This window comes from Delphinus delphis, chromosome 1 (assembly GCF_949987515.2).
Source record: "Delphinus delphis chromosome 1, mDelDel1.2, whole genome shotgun sequence".
Taxonomy (NCBI): Eukaryota; Metazoa; Chordata; class Mammalia; order Artiodactyla; family Delphinidae; genus Delphinus; species Delphinus delphis.
The window spans coordinates 38,625,589-38,642,804 of NC_082683.1; the positions used below are offsets into that span (position 1 = coordinate 38,625,589).

Here is a 17,216-nt window from a genome sequence, read left to right on the forward strand (position 1 = left end):
ATCAGTTTACAGATTTTTAAAAACCCAGGATGGTATTTTAGAGTCTATCAAACATGAAAGGTCTTTCTACTTAGAGAAAATGTTTGGAGTTAACTTAGATTTTAAAATCCTAGAAAGGGCAAGTGGATTTAAGGAAAAGTTTATAGTATACATGCTCTTTATATTCAAAATAGGTTACTAGTTGCCAGATGGAGCTAATGACCTAATGACTGGATAAGTTTCATAAGTTAAGCCTGAATATGCACCTTAACTGTCCTGTTATTAAAAATATGCATACTTTTACTTTTGGTTACTTTTAAAAAAAAATATTTATTTAATTTATTTGGTTGCACCGGGTCTTAGTGCAGCTCATGGGCTCCTTAGTTGTGGCGTGTGAACTCTTGGTTGCAACATGCATGTAGGATCCAGTTCCCTGACCAGGGATTGAACCTGGGCCCCCTGCATGGGCTCCTTAGTTGTGGCATGTGAACTCTTGGTTGCGACATGCATGTAGGATCCAGTTCCCTGACCAGGGATTAAACCTGGGCCCCTGCATTGGGAGTGCAGAGTCTTAACCACTGCACCACCAGGGAGGTCCCACTTTTGGTTACTTTTTAATTATATAAGTAGTACACATACATTATAGAAAAATTAGAAAATACAGATGAGTAAAAAGAAGGGTGTAAAAATTACCAGTAATCTTACCATCCAGAGAAAACCACCATTAATCAATATTTTGGGACATATTTTTCCAGAGATTTTTTTTTTTTTTTTACTAGGCTCATACTCTGGAAACCTGATTTTTACTTATAATATCACAAACATATCACCATGTTAATAAATGTACTTTTACTACATAATCTATATGATATTGTACTCTGTAGATTACATATTTAATTAATTGATTCCTTGTTTTGGAAATTTTGTTTCTGACTTTTCAGAAGTTGTATTCTGTGTTTTTTGAAAAATACTTGGAGATATAATTTATATACCATACAACTCATCCATTTAAAGTGTAGAATTCAGGACTTCGCTGGTGGCACAGTGGTTAGGAATCTGCCTGCCAATGCAGGGGACACGGGCTTGAGCCCTGATCTCGGAAGATCCTACATGCTGCAGAGCAACTAAGCCTGTGCACCACAGCTACTGAGCCCGAGCTCTAGAGCCCGTGAGCCACAACTACCGAAGCCCATGAGCCACAACTACTGAAACCCGTGTGCCACAACTACTGAAGCCCACGTGCCTAGAGCCCATGCTCCGCAACAGGAGAAGCCACCAGTGCGTGAGAAGCCCACGCACTGCAATGAAGAGTAGCCCCCACTTGCCACACTACAGGAAGCCCGCACTCAACAATGAAGACCCAACACAGCCAAAAATTAATAAATAAAATTATTAAAAAGAAATAAAATTTAAAAAGCATAGAATTCAGTGTTTTTGGTATATTACGTTATTAATTTTTTTAATTTTGGTAAAATATATCATGAAATTTACCATTTTAACCACTTTAAGTGTACAGTTCAGTGGCATTAATTGCATTTACAGTGTTGTGCGACCATCACCACGATTTCTAAAACGTTTTCATCACCCCAAACAAAAACTCTATTAGGCAATAATTTCCCATTCTTCCCTTCCCCCAGCTCTTAGTAACCTCTAATCTACTTTTTGCCTCTGAATTGCCTATTTTAGGTACTTCATGTAAGTGGAATCATACATTTGTCCTTTTTTTTTAATGGCTTATTTCACTTAGCGTAATGTTTTCAGGGTTCATCCATGTTAGCATGTATCAGAACTTCATTCCTTTTTATGGCTGAATAATGTTTCATTGTATGTATTTATTACATTTTGTTTATCCATTCACCTGTTGTTGGATAAGGGCTGCTTCCACCTTTCCGCTATTGTGAGTAATGCTGCAATGAACACTGGCATACAAGGATCTGTTTGAGTCTTTTGGGTATAGAGCTGGGAGTGAGATTGCTGGATCATATAATAATTCTGACTTGTTGAGGAGCTGCCAAACTGTTTTCCACAGCAGCTGTACCATTTTACATTTCTGCCCGTGATATGTGGTTTCTTTATCCTCACCAACACTTATCATTTTATGTTTGTTTGTTTGATTATAACCACCCTACTAGGTGTGCAGTGGTATCGCATTGTGGTTTTGATTTGCGTTTCCTTAATGACTAATGCCGTGAGCATCTTTCTTGTCTCACGTGTCCTTTTTTTTTTTAAATAACCATCCTGAAGGGTGCACTGGCATCTCATTATGGTTTTGATTTGCATTTCCCTGATGACTAATGAGGAACTTTCCCATACTGGCCATCTGAATATCTTCTTTGGAGAAATGTCTGTTTGAATCCTTTGTCCTTTTCTTTTCCCCCCAGAATATTGCATTTAAAAAATTATCTTTTGCAATTTTTAAAATTGGGTTATTTATCTTTTTATTGCTAAGTTGTAAAGTTTTAAAAATATATTTTTGGTACAAGTCCCTTATCCAGATACATGATTTGTAAATATTTTCTCCCATCTTGTGGCTTGTCTTTTCATTTTCTTGGTAGTGTCCTTGGAAGCACAGAAGTTTTAAATTTTGATGAGGTCTCATATCTTGCACTTTAGAACATACAGTATGCTTTCTATTGCCTGTGGTGCAGAGATTAAAAGATTGATAAAGTGAGGCCAGAACTGTAAAAGAGGTATAACTGGTAAGTGTATTGTGCCTGGGACTGAGAGTTGAGGGTGGAAGAGAGAGGAGATAGTGGTAGATGGAAAGGAAGAGTGGGAGCAACAGATTCTTGATACTTCCTTGACTGATTCCAGGGCATAATTGGGTCCAAGTTAAGTCAGGCTAGAGAGGTGGGAGAGGTGGTCCATTTTGCAAAATGGTTTTCAGCATTCTTCCTGTTGTGTAGTCGTGGCAGGAAAGAAAGCTTTCCATAAATATTTCCCATAAGCTTACCACTTTTTAGGACATTTCCTTTGTGTGAAGAAGTTAGATTCTAATCAAGAACCAGTAATCCCTTATATCCTGTTCTACATTATATAAATGGGTACAGTTGTCTATGGTCAACATTGAATCCCAGGCTGGGCTAGGATATGACGGCTATACCATCAAAAATGTATATTCTTAGACTGACTTTAATTTTAGATTGAGAAAAATGTAATCATGAAGGTAAATTTTACACCAAAAAAGTTTGGAAACATATACTATTTTTTAAAGCCAAATATTGATTTTCTTCACACTTTGTCCTATTAGCACAGGTTGATGGACTAAAAATGAAGATGATTCTTTGTTGTCTAAGCTAGATTAATTTTCTCTTTTTAAAAAAACGTCAGTTGAGAGTGGTTGGCACAATAAAGTTCTGAAAGTGCTCCAAGGGGTCATTCTGGAGACTAGAAGTAGTGTGGGTACATTGTCTGTCATGGAGGTGTCATTTCCAGAACATCTTGCTTATAATTTTGAACTCTAGTGTCTAGAGTAAGGCTTCACTGAAATATGTTTCCTTTTAAACTTTTGCTGCTGTGCTTTTTGGATCCTCTCAACTGAGTATGTCTCTAAATTTCCATCTGTTTTTAGGCTATAAAACTGGACTGCTTTCTGTCTCTTTCTATAACTCTTGACTTCATGCCCATGCAGTGTGTTTCAGTGTTGCTATATTATACTTTTGTTTCTCCTTTGTTTAAGGAATGGATCACTTTCCAGAGAAATTTTTATCTAAACATTTGACTTGATTTTTGCTGCTATTCTCTACAGTGATTTAGTTTTAAATTTTAAATAAGTTTGTGATTGTACAGGTACTGTTTTTCTTTTTTCTTGAACTTAGATAATGTTTTTTTTTACAGCATTCCATTACACACATTATTGATAGAATATATTCTTTTATTTATTTATTTATTTATTTATGGCTGTGTTGGGTCTTCGTTGCTGTGCGCAGGCTTTCTCTAGTTGCAGTGAGTGGGGGCTACTCTTTGTTGTGGTGTGCAGGCTTCTCATTGCGGTGGCTTCTCTTGTTGCAGAGCATGGGTTCTAGGCACGCAGGCTTCAGTAGTTGTGGATCGCAGGCTCAGTAGTTGTGGCTCACGGGCTCTAGAGCGCAGGCTCCGTAGTTGTGGCACACGGGCTTAGTTGCTCCGCGGCATGTGGGATCTTCCTGGACCAGGGCTCGAACCCGTGTCCCATGCATTGGCAGGCAGCTTCTTAACCACTGCGCCATCAGGGAAGCCCTTAGACAATGTTTTTTATGTAGGGATTTTTATTCCTAATGTGAGGCAGTTCATTTTGCTGTTCTCTTAGGATTTGATATTAATAAAACACTTAAATCAACAATCTTACTTTGTGATGCTGTATCAAAAATAAATTAATTAAATTAAAATTTAAAAAAAAACAGTCTTTGTGATATTTGCCATTTAGAGATGTGTGGATAGAATATATGCTTTTTTTAAATTAAAAATTTAGTAAGTTTATATACATGTACATTGAGATTGAAACAATTCAGAAGTACGTAAGGTGAAAGTTCTCCTTAACTTTAGCCTACTCTTTTTTTTTTGGTTGCTTTGGGTCTTCATTGCTGCGCATGGGCTTTCTCTAGTTGCGGTGAGCAGGGGCTACTCTTCGTTGCGGTGCGCAGGCTTCTCATGGCAGTGGCTTCTCTTGTTGTGGAGCATGGGCTCTAGGTGCACGGGTTTCAGGAGTTGTGGCACACAGGCTCAGTAGTTGCAGATCGCGAGCTCTACAGCACAAGCTCTGTAGTGGCGCACGGGCTTAGTTGCTCTGCTGCATGTGGGATCTTCCCGGACCAGGGATGGAACCCGTGTCCCCTGCATTGGCAGGCGGATTCATAGCCACTGCGCCGCTAGGGAAGTCCCAGCCTACTCTCCTTATGTAATCACCTACCAACGTTTTTGTGTGTGGCTTTCTGGTCCCCTTTTGATGTATTTATACACAGATAAAAATGCACGCACACAAACGTTGTCTATTGTTATTTTTTTGCTTAACAGTGTATCTTGGATAGCTTTCCATATCAGAACATGCAGATAGCTCAACTCCATTCATAATATATACAATAATCTATTTAACTATTCATATATTTGTGGACATTTAGATTTTCTGTTTACAGATGATGCTGACATAAACATTCATTACATATGTCTTTGTGCACATGTGCAACTATTTCAGTAGCACAGCCCCTAGAAACGGAATTACTGAGCCAAAGGGTATGCAAACTTAAATTTTGTTAGACTCTGCCAAATTGCCCTCTAAAAAGGCTGAACCAATTTACACTCCCACGAACTGTCAGGATGCTGGTTCTTCCCCACTCCCACCCTTGCCATAGCGAGATATGTCTTTATTTTAACCAATCTGATGGGTGAAAAATGAAATCTCATTGCTTTAATTTGCATTTTCATGATTACCAGTAAGGTTGAGCATCTGTTGTTTTCTCTGAATTGTTTTTTCTTTGCCCATTTTTGTATTGAGCTATTTTCTTTGTTAGTAGGATCTCTTTGTATACAACGTATATTACCCTATCACCTTTGTATGGTGAAAATATTTTCTCCCAAGCTATTGCTTGTCATTTGGTTATATCTGTGATAAGTTTTTATTGTTCACGTGGTCAAACATAAATCTTAGCTGTTTTGGTTCTTGTTTTGGAGTGTCTTTCTCTATCTCAAGATTATCTTCCCCTGGTACTATCCTAGGGTTGTTTTGTTTTTTGCTTATATTGTATTGTTTTAGAACTCTAATTTACCTGGAATTTAGTTTTGCATATGATATGATGCAAGAGTCTAATTTTTTTTCAGATGGGTAGCCAGTTGCATAGTATCATTTATTAAATAGTTCATCTTTTCCCCATTGACTTTTAGATGATGACTGTCACTTATTGAATTCCCATTTATACTTGGGTCTGTTTATGGACTCTGTTGAATTTCATTTTTCCGTTTGTCTATTTTTATACCAGTATCATGCTGTTTTAATTACTGTAGCTTTATAATATTTTATGCCACCTGGTAGGACACGTTCCCATTTGTAGTTGTTAATATTATTTTCGAATTTGGTCATTCTCTCACATTTACCCTTCCTGATAAACTTGAGAATCAACTCATCAAGTTTCATTAAAAAATAAATAATCCCAGGTGAAGTTTGATTGCGGATGCCATCAATTTATAGATTAATTTGTGGAAAATTTAAATATTTACAGTATCGAATGTTTCTATCCAGGAACATAGAATGCCTTCTTTTTATGATACTGATTTTAAGTGTTTCTAGTTTCTTCTTATAATTCTTATATACTAGTTTTAGATTTATCCCTAAATTTAAGTTTTTAGTACTGTTTTGTATAGGATTTTTTAAATTGAGGTACAATTGACTCGAATAGGATCTTTTAAAATGTATATTTTCTAATTAGCCATTGCTAATTGGTTGGAAGGCTATTGATCTGTTTGTTTATAAGAAGATAGTAAGCATTCTTGTTCTCATAAGATTTTTAATGTACTCAAATACATCTGTGATGCCAGTTTTTGGAGCCTGTGTGTTTGAGGGTATTTTCATAGTGAATTGCATTTTCATGTATCATATTTTCCTTGTTCTATAGTTATTCTTTGACTTCACTCCTTTATTGCTATGTAATTAGTAGTTTAGCCACTGATTATCTTGGACTTTGCTCCAGGAATAGCCTATATGAGTTAGTCTAACTCCTCCCTGACCCGTCTGAGTGCTCTCATAGTAGGTCTTGAATCTAGTAGCGTAGACCGTGTTTTTAGGAGTATGTTCTTCACACTCCTAGTTTTAACAGCTAATAATGATATTTGGCTGTGGCTGATAGTGTAATGTAGTATAGATATGATTTCTGGTAGTATAGATATTATTTGTTTTACAAATGAAGAAACTGAAGTCTAAAAAAGGTTAAATAAATTTCCTAGAGTCACACTGGATTGTGAAAGAGTTTAGTTATAAAACCTTATCTCGGGCTTCCCTGGTGGCGCAGTGGTTGAGAGTCCGCCTGCCGATGCAGGGGACACGGGTTTGTGCCCTGGTCTGGGAAAATCCCACATGCCGCGTAGCGACTGGGCCCATGAGCCGTGGCTGCTGAGCTTGCGCGTCCGGAGCCTGTGCTCCGCAACGGGAGAGGCCACAACAGTGAGAGGCCCGTGTACCGCAAAAAAAAAAAACCCAAAAAAACCCTTATCTCACATTATTAGTTCAGTGTTCTAAGTATGTGACTTCATGCACGGTTCTTATGTTCTTCTGATCCTTGCTGAAGCCTCTGTGTTTCTCTAAATGCATTTCTCCATTTGTTTGATAATGTTGCAAGTGCTCAAATTTTATGTTTGCATATATTACTGAATTCAGTGTTTGGTATCCTTTGCACATTTTTCTCAAGTGTTGATTGGTAAATCCAAATAAATTCTAGTTCTTAAAGAGAACCCAAGCTGTTAAAATGTTGTGGTTATTTTGTAGTGAGGCTCTTTACAAATTGTATTCCCAAGTAGTTATATTTCTTAGGGTGACTTTCTTTTGGTATTCCCTGGGTAAATGGTATTCTCATTTTAATGTTACTTACCTTTTTTTAAAAAAATAAGTACAGTTGGTACTGTACTGCTTAGTGTTTAAGAAACCTCTCTTTCATAAAGTGAATAGAGGCTAGAGATTCATTTGAGTGGTTTGATGTATATCCTCTGAGTGTTCTCACAGGAATTGAATTAACTGTGAATTCTAGGCTCTTAGACCACCTGCAACAGCGTTTGTGTTGTAGTGATATGAGTGTGTTGCTTGTAGGCTCTGCAGTGACTATACGAATTGATTATTTAGGGCTTCCCTGGTGGCGCAGTGGTTGAGAGTCCGCCTGCCAATGCAGGGGACACGGGTTCGTGCCCCGGTCCGGGAAGATCCCACATGCCATGGAGCGGCTGGGCCCGTGAGCCGTGGCCCCTGAGCCTGCGCGTCCAGAGCCTGTGCTCCGCAACGGGAGAGGCCACAACAGTGAGAGGCCCGCGTACCGCAAAAAAAAAAAAAAAAAAGAACTGATTATTTAATTAACAAGATGAGATGAGTGTTTCTTAAAGATTAACAAGACCTCTGTACCTATCCATTAATGTTGGAAATTTTCAAATTATTGAGCTCCTGGAATCCCTGGAGGCTTCTGGGCCTCATCTTCATCTTTGACTATTTTCCATCCCTTTCTGTTATAGGGAATGTGCATTGATTCAGAATGGCTGAGATGAATTAAAAGAAGTAAAAATACTGGAAATGACCAACTGGAATGAAATTGGAGTGTGAAAATTCCAATTCACAGTTGCTATAGGGTCCATTTGGTATGTAGAACAGATGCCAAAATCCTCAATATTCTGAGAAGTCTTCTGCAAAATGTCAGAGGGATATTGAGGCCTTACACAAATGAGAAAACAGTCTATTTCATGGCTTCTAAATCACCCTTTCTTTAAGTTTTATTTATTGTTCTACCTTCTTGTCATTGCCTCTGAAGAATCACCTCTTCCCCAAGCAGACAGTGCTGGTAAAGACTGAATTCCTTAGGAAAAGTTAATGCAAATATGAAAAATTGACTTTATTAATTAATAGTAGGGCTCAAGTCACTGTAAATATGTAAGTCATTATTTCATCCTTTGTGAATATAACCTATTTATTTCCCCAAATTAGCACATTGCCTGGCACTTTATAGAGACTTAATAAATATTTATGGATTTAAAATAAGTTCCATGTATTGCCTGAATTAAGGTTTTCTTACGTGAAGAGGAAAACATTGAGGAAAATAAAATAGTGCTGTAATTGTCTGCAGTTGAATGGATTATATCCCTCCTCCTTTCTCCTTTGCAGGATATAAGCTTTTAAACTATCACTCTTTAATTAGAGAAAGAAATATGCTTCATGTTAATTTGGAGTCTGTCTGCTAAAGATTTTGCCTAGGAAAAGATTTAGCTTGGTTTATAACTTTCATAGTTTATAGTTAATATGTAGATTTGTAATTAAATAGGCATGGTCAGACGTGATGTACACATTTGGAAATACAATGAGGGCGGAGTAAAAATGAGATTGGAAATCAGCTAGCAATTTAAGTCAGATATTCTATTTAACCTTTCTCCCACTGTCTTCTTTCCTTCCTATGCCTCCTTTCCTCCTTCCGTCCTCTTTTCCCTACCCCTTCCCTTTCTCTCTCTCTATCCACTCCCATTCCTCCCTCCTTCCCTCCCTCCCTTTCTTTCTTTCTTTCTAACCTCTGTAAAATGGTGATTATAAGAAAAATCCTTTTTCTAACCCTCTGTGGGTAAAACTGGAAGGAACCCTAAACAGTTCACCAATTTTAAGCATCTGGGCACTGTACAGCAGTTCTTAGAGTCAAAAGTAAGTTCTCCAAGACTGGCAGGTAATGTTACTGGAAAGTGCTTATCAGACATCTCAAAGTAATCAGAAAAAGTTCTGTTGGAAATGCCTTTTGAAATAAATGATAGCCTTACATGAAGTGTTGCTGGGATGCTGTAAGCTCTAAAGACATTGTTTGCAACAGTGCCAAACTGGTGAGTCTGGATGGCTCCGGATAGCATTTCCAGGTGTTACGCTGAAGGTGCCTTGTTCACAGTACATAATCAGAACTAGATTTTTAAGGTTCACTCATCTTACAGGGAATGCAAAGTAACTTAGTCTTAGATGCTTCATAGATGTGTCAGCTATTTAAAGGACCAATAGTTTTAATTCAGTTGCTTTAAAAATATATTTGTTTCTGCTATCTCTGCTGTGTTCCCTCTATGTAGCTCAAGGCTCAGTAGCAGTCCAATGGCACTTTCTAATTGCCATACTCACAGGAGGAGGTGCCTGGCATGTGGTTCTCCTCTGCCCCCAAGGACTTGCCATTTACGCATCATTTGTACCTTGAACTCTTTTTTTTGCTATTGTTTTGGTTTTGATTCTTTTTGTTGTTGTTTTTATTCACATAGAACGACATTACCTAAATTTAGAAAGGAAGAAAGAGAATTGCTAAGAAGGGAGAGAAGTTATCAAGATGATTTGAGATTTGATACCGTAAAATTGTCAACATTTGCTTAGTTGTAGTAACAGAGTGCTGTTCTGTACTTGCTGAGAGTATGGTGCATTTCTCCTCCCTCCAAATCTTAGTGTCTAATTCACAGAAGTTATTGAGTTGTTTTTCAGCTTCTTAAAGGAGAAAATGAAAGTAAAAAAATTTAGACGTTTACTCTAAATGAATTGAATTTATACATTTGTCACTAGAAAACTACTATTTTTAGCTGAATAGTGGCTTGTAATTGTAGCTATTATAGTTTATAGTGTTTATAATTTGCTGTGGTTTAAATGTTGGTCTTAAGACTGTAATTAGTGACCCACTAGATTTTAATTGCTAGGAAATTTCAGAGAATGTGAAAAAGTTTGGGTTAAGCCTGGGAAATATCCATTCTTGCTTTCCTCAAAATTGGCCTCAGTGACTATTTAATGACAGCAGAATGCTTTGAAAACATGCTCTTTAAAGTCTAGCTATAATTAAATACCATAATAACTAGTGTGTAAGTGATAGTTGCTTTTTTGTTGTAGAAACTCTGTGGTAAGTGGAAAGCTTCAGCAAAATCCTAAGAAAAATATAGTATAAAAATGTAACTAGTAAATAGAGGATTTTAAAAAATGGAATGTGGATGAGAAATAGACATATATAGATTTGACATGATTATATTTATTTAAATTCCTTATCTCCTTGGACTTTGCAGATAAGGTTGTTTTCTGTGTAATTTTTAAAAAACATATCATTTGTACACTTCTACAGTTTACAGCTAGTCTCTCTTTTAAAAAAGTGATATGCCAAAACCCATTGTAATGTAATGTAAGCTTGCAGATTTGAGCTCTTCAATGTCAGGAAACAAACAGTGTGTGTACTAATTTCTAAATTACTAGCTGGGTTTCTAAATGTATATGTTGTTCATACAGCCAAGGCAATCTGTACAGAGCAATCTGTATTGTTGGTGTTTCACTGAGCGTTTGCCATTGTTTAGCACTGTTTGTCTCTGCATTTATTCAATATTACCATATGCTATAATCTCTAGACCAGATGAGAGCATCCAGCAAGCATAGACTTCCAAGCAGGAGCCAGAGTAAGCAGTGGAAAATGAAGCTGCTGTAAAATTTTGTGGACAGCCGTTGCAAAATGCTTTCTGAAAATTGTACATAGTAAATGGGAAAGTAGGTCACATCTCGTTTTTTATAAAGTCTTTTCCATATCCATACCCGTCTTTCAAAAATTTATACTTGGTGATAAAAGTAGACATTTAAAAATGGTGTGGTGTGAAAATAATTTTAAAATAACAATTTAAATAATTAAGTACTTTTGTATTTATTTCCATTTTCTGTAAATGATGGGAGTGTTTTTAAAAGCCTGTTACAACAACTAAATACACTTTTGATCATTTCTTTTCATGCAAGGAGCTATTGTATGCCTAAGAGAGACATGAGTGATACTATGGTTTTTGTTTATTCTCCTCAAACTTTATATCCAATTTTAGTCAGCAAATAAACTATTTAGTTTGTTTTTCTTTGCTGACTACCTTATTGTTGGCTCACTTTAGTAATAAACAAGAACAAGTTTAGCCAGCAATTTTTAGAGATAGAAAAGGAGTAAAGAATGGCTTCTGCAATCTTAAAAAAAAAAAGAGAGAGAGAGAGAAAACTCACTGTAGCCTCAGTAATTGAGAGAGTTAAGTTTTGTAAAATGTGCAATTGAAACATTCTATTCTGGAAGGAGGGGTGGGAGTGTGGGCTGCCTCAAATCTTAACATTGAAATTAAAGATAAAATTTAAGTTATCAAATATTTATGGTACACTTACTATGAATGAGATAAAAACCCATTTAGGGAATCGTAAAAATTTGGGACTAGATGATTGCTGTAATTGAACATTGAATATAGATCTCAGTGTTCTGATATTTGAGAGTAAAAATAATCTATTTTATTATTATGGAAATTATTATTATGAAAATAGATTTTACAGTTCTTTTGATTTAATAAAAGGGAACATGCTAGTTCATGTGGAGGAAGAAGCTTTTCAGTATTCATAATTGTCTCTTAGATCTGTATTGTTTTCTCATTCCAACCACGGGGAAATGGCAGAATAACACTATAGCATCTTATGTGACTTAGTTCAACTATTATCCTATACCCTGACCTAATACATCATTTGTAAATCCTTAATAATGACTATCACAATTGTAATACTACTATACTCCTGACCTTTCACAGTGTATTCATATCTTTTATCTCACTTAAGTCCTTTGATTGGTCTCTCTGTCAAAACCTTTAAAGCCGGACTTCCTGGTGGCACAGTGGTCAAGAATCCGCCTGCCAACGCAGGGGACACGAGTTCGAGCCCTGATCCGGGAAGATCCCACATGCTGCGGAGCAACTAAGCCCATGCACCGCAACTGCTGAGCCTGTGCTCTAGAGCCCATGAGCCACAACTACTGAGCCTGCGTGCCACAACTACTTAAGCCTGTGCGCTCTGGGGCCCGTGCTCTGCAGCAGAGAGAAGCCACTGCAGTGAGAAGCCCAGACACTGCAACAAAGAGTAGCCCCCACTCGTCATAACTAGAGAAAGCCCGCGCACAGCCATGAAGACTCAACACAGCCAAAAATAAATAAATAAATTTATTTTTTAAAAAACCCAAAAACCTTTAAAGTGAATACATATATATGCACACATGCACACACACGCGTGTATGTAATAATATAAAAATGGTGTGTATATATAATATAAAAATGCTTCCAGGTTATTTAAGATAAGTATCTTCATGATGTCAAGGAGGTAATTGATGGCTTTTATCTCCTGCTGCCTGTCAGGCTCTTTGGTAGGCATTTTATATAAATACATTATCTCATTTAATCATCACCACTGAATTATAAAATAGGTATCTATATTCCCATTTTACAGATGAGACCTCTCTAGTCACAACTAGAGAGGTGGGAAATGGACTTTTGAGAGTGGTAAAGAAGATACTGGTTTAGATGGAGAGACAGTGATATTCTAAGACACTATTTGATTATGTGTCCACTCTCCAGAGTGGTCAGGAAAGCTAATTTCATGGAGGGGTAGGACTTGTACTGTTTACTGAGAAAGGGAACAAAACAGAAGAATGGGGTTTGTGTAAGTGCTGATGAGTTCAATTTAGATGTGTTGAGTTTAAGGAAGGGAAGATCTTATAGAGGGTGGGTACAGCCAACTGTGGTAAGATTTGGGGGGGTTTTGCCTTGAATTATATAGATTTTTGTTAGACATTTCTTTGAACATTATTAAAAACATTTAAACTTTGTGTTTGTGAAGGAATATGATGAGCTGTTAATGCCTTGAATGGTTAAATAAGTTTCGGGTTGATTGCATGATTTGTGAACATTATAGCTACCATATGCTACATAGATTAAGGATATTTTTTAAGCAAACTGGATTGTATGAAATCTCTCTTCAATTTTTCTTTATTACTTATTTATTATATAAGCAGAGCTTGTTTATTATAGAAAAATTAGAATATAAAAGTTACCATGAAGGGAAACAAACAGTAGTCCTAACCCTGGGTTGAATGTATTTTGATCTTTTTCCTATGTGTTTGTTCTTTCAGAAATATGGCTACACACACCTTTCTGCAGGAGAGCTTCTTCGTGATGAAAGGAAGAACCCAGATTCACAGTATGGTGAACTCATTGAAAAGTACATTAAAGATGGAAAGATTGTGCCAGTTGAGATAACCATCAGTTTGTTGAGGAGGGTAAGGAGTGTGAATGCCAACCAGTTCAAACCACCAAGGAACTGAGAAGTTAAATCTGCTTCCCTTTGAGCAACGAAAAAAATCAGAGTATTGAATTTCTTGATTGTGGAGGGTGGTCATGGTGTTTGAGAATGGCAGAACTGGAAATTCCACTTCACCTGGGAAGAAATTGGACCGTAGGAAACATTCTCTACCTTGGTCTAGGATCAGCTACAACTGAACATTCATATGTGTACACTTGACCCTTCCCAGCGTGCAGACAGTCCATCCTCCTTCCATTTCTATTTCTTTTTCCTCCTTTCCCATTTCCGTTTTCTTCCAGACTTTGTCCCTCCCTCCCTCTTTCTTTCCCTCCCTCTTTCTTTCCCTCCCTCTTTCTTTCCCTCCCTCTTTCTTTCCCTCCCTCTCGCCCTCCCATGACCCTCCCATTGTTGCCATTCTCTCAGTCTTGATGTTTCCTTTTCTGGTGCATGCATCACCATCTTCAGTGTGAAATGCTGAGACTAACAGCTATCAAACTAAAATAGGTCCCATCTAAAAACAGATACCTTGCATTTACATGAAAACTCTCCACTATAGATTCTCAAGATTATAGTCATTAATAGATATTTTCACACACAAGAAACGTGAAGGAGAAATGGAAGAGTGGGCACAGCAAGAAATAGTTGAAGCTCAATGGAAAAGAGATACATGAGCTTCTGATTGGAACCAGAGAAACTTGAAGAGTGGCTCATTCACACACATTCTTAACTCTTGTTTCAGAGATTGGAATGCTTCCATTCAGAGTAACTAAATCCTCTCTCCTTGTTCTCTGGATTTAATGCCCTTTCTCCACTTTTATGCTTAATTGTGAAAGAATAGTCTACATTTTTTACTTTTTCATTTTCTACTCTTCAGCTCTTTGCACTAAGACTCTATTTCCATCTTCATTGAAACTATTCTTGCTGATGTTACCAGTGATCTCTATCAAATCTAGGGGATATTTTCAGTCATTTTTCTTGTAGCCTTTAACTTCCTGTCTTTTTGAAACTCGTTCCTCCTTTGTTCTCTGTGACACCATTTCTCTTGATTCTCTTCCTCCTTCAGTGACTGCTGTTTCTTAAATCTCCTTTGATAACTCTTCTTCTGCAAGTTTCTTAAACCATGATGCTTCTTGGGGTTTCATCCTTCATCCTCCTGTTATTTTATACATTTCTTGCTGGATGTTGTTAGCCATGTCCAAGGTTTACACTGTGCTAATGATCCCAGAATCTATGTATAACTCTAGCACAAACCTCTTTTTCTGAACTCCAGACCTATATTTCTTTTTTTTTTTTTTTTTTGGCTGCACTCTGCCTCTTGGAGGATCTTGGTTCCCTGACCAAGGATCGAACCTGCACCACCAGCAGTGGAAGCACAGAGTCCTAACCACTGGACTGCCAGGGAATTCCCCAGACCTATATTTCTAACTAACTATTAGGCATCCATCTGAATGTCTCACAAGTATCTCAAAATCAACATGTCCGAGTCTGACTGTATCATCTAAAATGTGATCACCCTTTATTTCCTATCCTGGTTAATGGTTCTACCGTCTACCGAGCTGCCCAAGCCAGAAATCTGGGAGCCATCCTATATTTTCCACCTCTTCCTCAATTTCCCAAATCTACTCAGTGAGAAGATCCTTTCAATTATCTTTCTCTTTATCCTCATTTATTGATAGTTTTTTTCTCCTCTATTAGTACTATCATCTTAGTTCAGACCCTCTTTTTGTCTTTTTTTTTTTTAAATAATATTGGGAAGAATGCAGACATTATGTTGGGAGATCAATCACTGAAATATATTTTTCATTTTTTACTTATTTATATTTTGGCTGCGTTGACTCCTCGTTGCTGTGAGCGGGCTTTCTCTAGTTGTGTCGAGCAGGGGCTGCTCTTCGTTGTGGTGTGCGGGCTTCCCATTGCAAGCCCGTGCCCTTGTTGTGGAGCACAGGCTCTAGGCATGCAGGCTTCAGTAGTTGTGGCTCGCAGGCTCAGTAGTTGCAGTGCATGGGCTTAGTTGCTCCGCGGTATGTGAGATCTTCCTGGACTGGGGATCGAACCCGTGTCCCCTGCATTGGCAGGTGGATCCTTAACCACTGCACCACCAGGGAAGTCCCAAGATCCTCTTTTTTTCTTATTTGGACCATCACTAGAGCCTTATCATTAGTCTTTTGCCTTTAATCCATCTTTGTCCCCTTCTAATCCATCCTTCATGGTACAGTCAGTGATTTTTTTTTCTAAAGGTGATGGGAGCATGTTCTTCTATTACTTAAAATTTCTCAGTGATCCTGTATTGCTTGCAGAATAAAAACCAAATCCTTAGTGTGGTATAACAAGTTCTTCATTAATTTTGGCCCTACCTACTTTCTAGTCATTTCTCCTTCCACTCTCTACACGCATCCTAAGGTTCACCTCTACCAGCTTATTTCAGATTCATCAAAGCTGTTATGCTTCTTCATTTCTGAGCCTTTAACATCCAGTTGACACCATCTGGAGTACCTTGATCCCTGTCTGCCTGCCATTTCATTATTCAGAATTCAGCTCCTCTGCCACCTCTTTGGTAAAGCTCTTCCTGGCAGTTTCCCAGGTAGTTTGTGCTTGCTTCTTCGTTTTATCACAGCATCCTTGCATACCTCAGTATAGAACTTAGCACGTTTACTTACACATATTTGTTACGCACTGGACTGTGAGCCCGCCAGGGGCCATGACCTTGCTCTTCATGTTCCCTGATGGTAGGCCTTGAATGAGTGTATGTTGAGTGAGTAGAATATTGATGTACCCCTTCAGATATCTTCTACTACCATAATTGTGATAGAAATGCTATAGCAGGAGTCCAAAAGCATTCTGAAATTTTGTGGATATTGGAGAAGCTAGATGCTGGGTTAAAGCCAACCCTCAGATAAAGGAATTAGGGGTCCTGACAGCCATTGTTCTTCTTGAGGAACCAGGAAAGTTTGAGCACTGAGGGAACTGGATGTCGGTTTGCTTTAGAGTAGAGGCTCCTCTGGAGTTTGTTGAAGGCATGCATCTGTGCTTACCTCATGGTGATTGATAGCGGTAAGGATTTGGAGATTCGAGATCTGCATCTCCCAGTCACATATTTCCACATTCTACCTAAATTCAGACTTTGGAAGAGGATGGTGAAATGTGCAATTCTTGCTGTCTTTCTGAATGTATTGTTTCCTTTGCTACCTGTGTTTTGGTGTGGCCAGTGGCATTTAGGTTTAAATTAGCTTCAGTTTAAAAAAAAAAAAAAGAGTATTGACTCCTACACTAATAATTAATGCTAGCAATCTCTTTATATATCCAAAGCTTTTTGCAGTTGGACTTGAATTATTGCAGAGAATCTGAGTACCTATAGAAGCAGCATACTTCCTACCATAGCAAAATGACCTGGGACGAGGAAAGGGAAGGCAAGATAAGGGTCTCTGTTGACTGGAGCAAAGATACTGGTTAATGCTTA

At 37.7% G+C, this 17,216-nt stretch overlaps 1 protein-coding gene across 2 annotated transcripts in view; it reads left to right on the plus strand.

Annotated features, from left to right (window-relative positions):
* Nucleotides 1–17,216, plus strand: part of CMPK1 (cytidine/uridine monophosphate kinase 1) — a 32,550-nt gene that overhangs the window by 11,123 nt on the left and 4,211 nt on the right. For both annotated transcript variants that reach the window (XM_060021711.1, XM_060021719.1), the window contains exon 2: nt 13,590–13,736. In XM_060021711.1, coding sequence (XP_059877694.1) covers nt 13,590–13,736 — 147 coding nt within the window. The remainder of the gene's footprint in view (nt 1–13,589; nt 13,737–17,216) is intronic.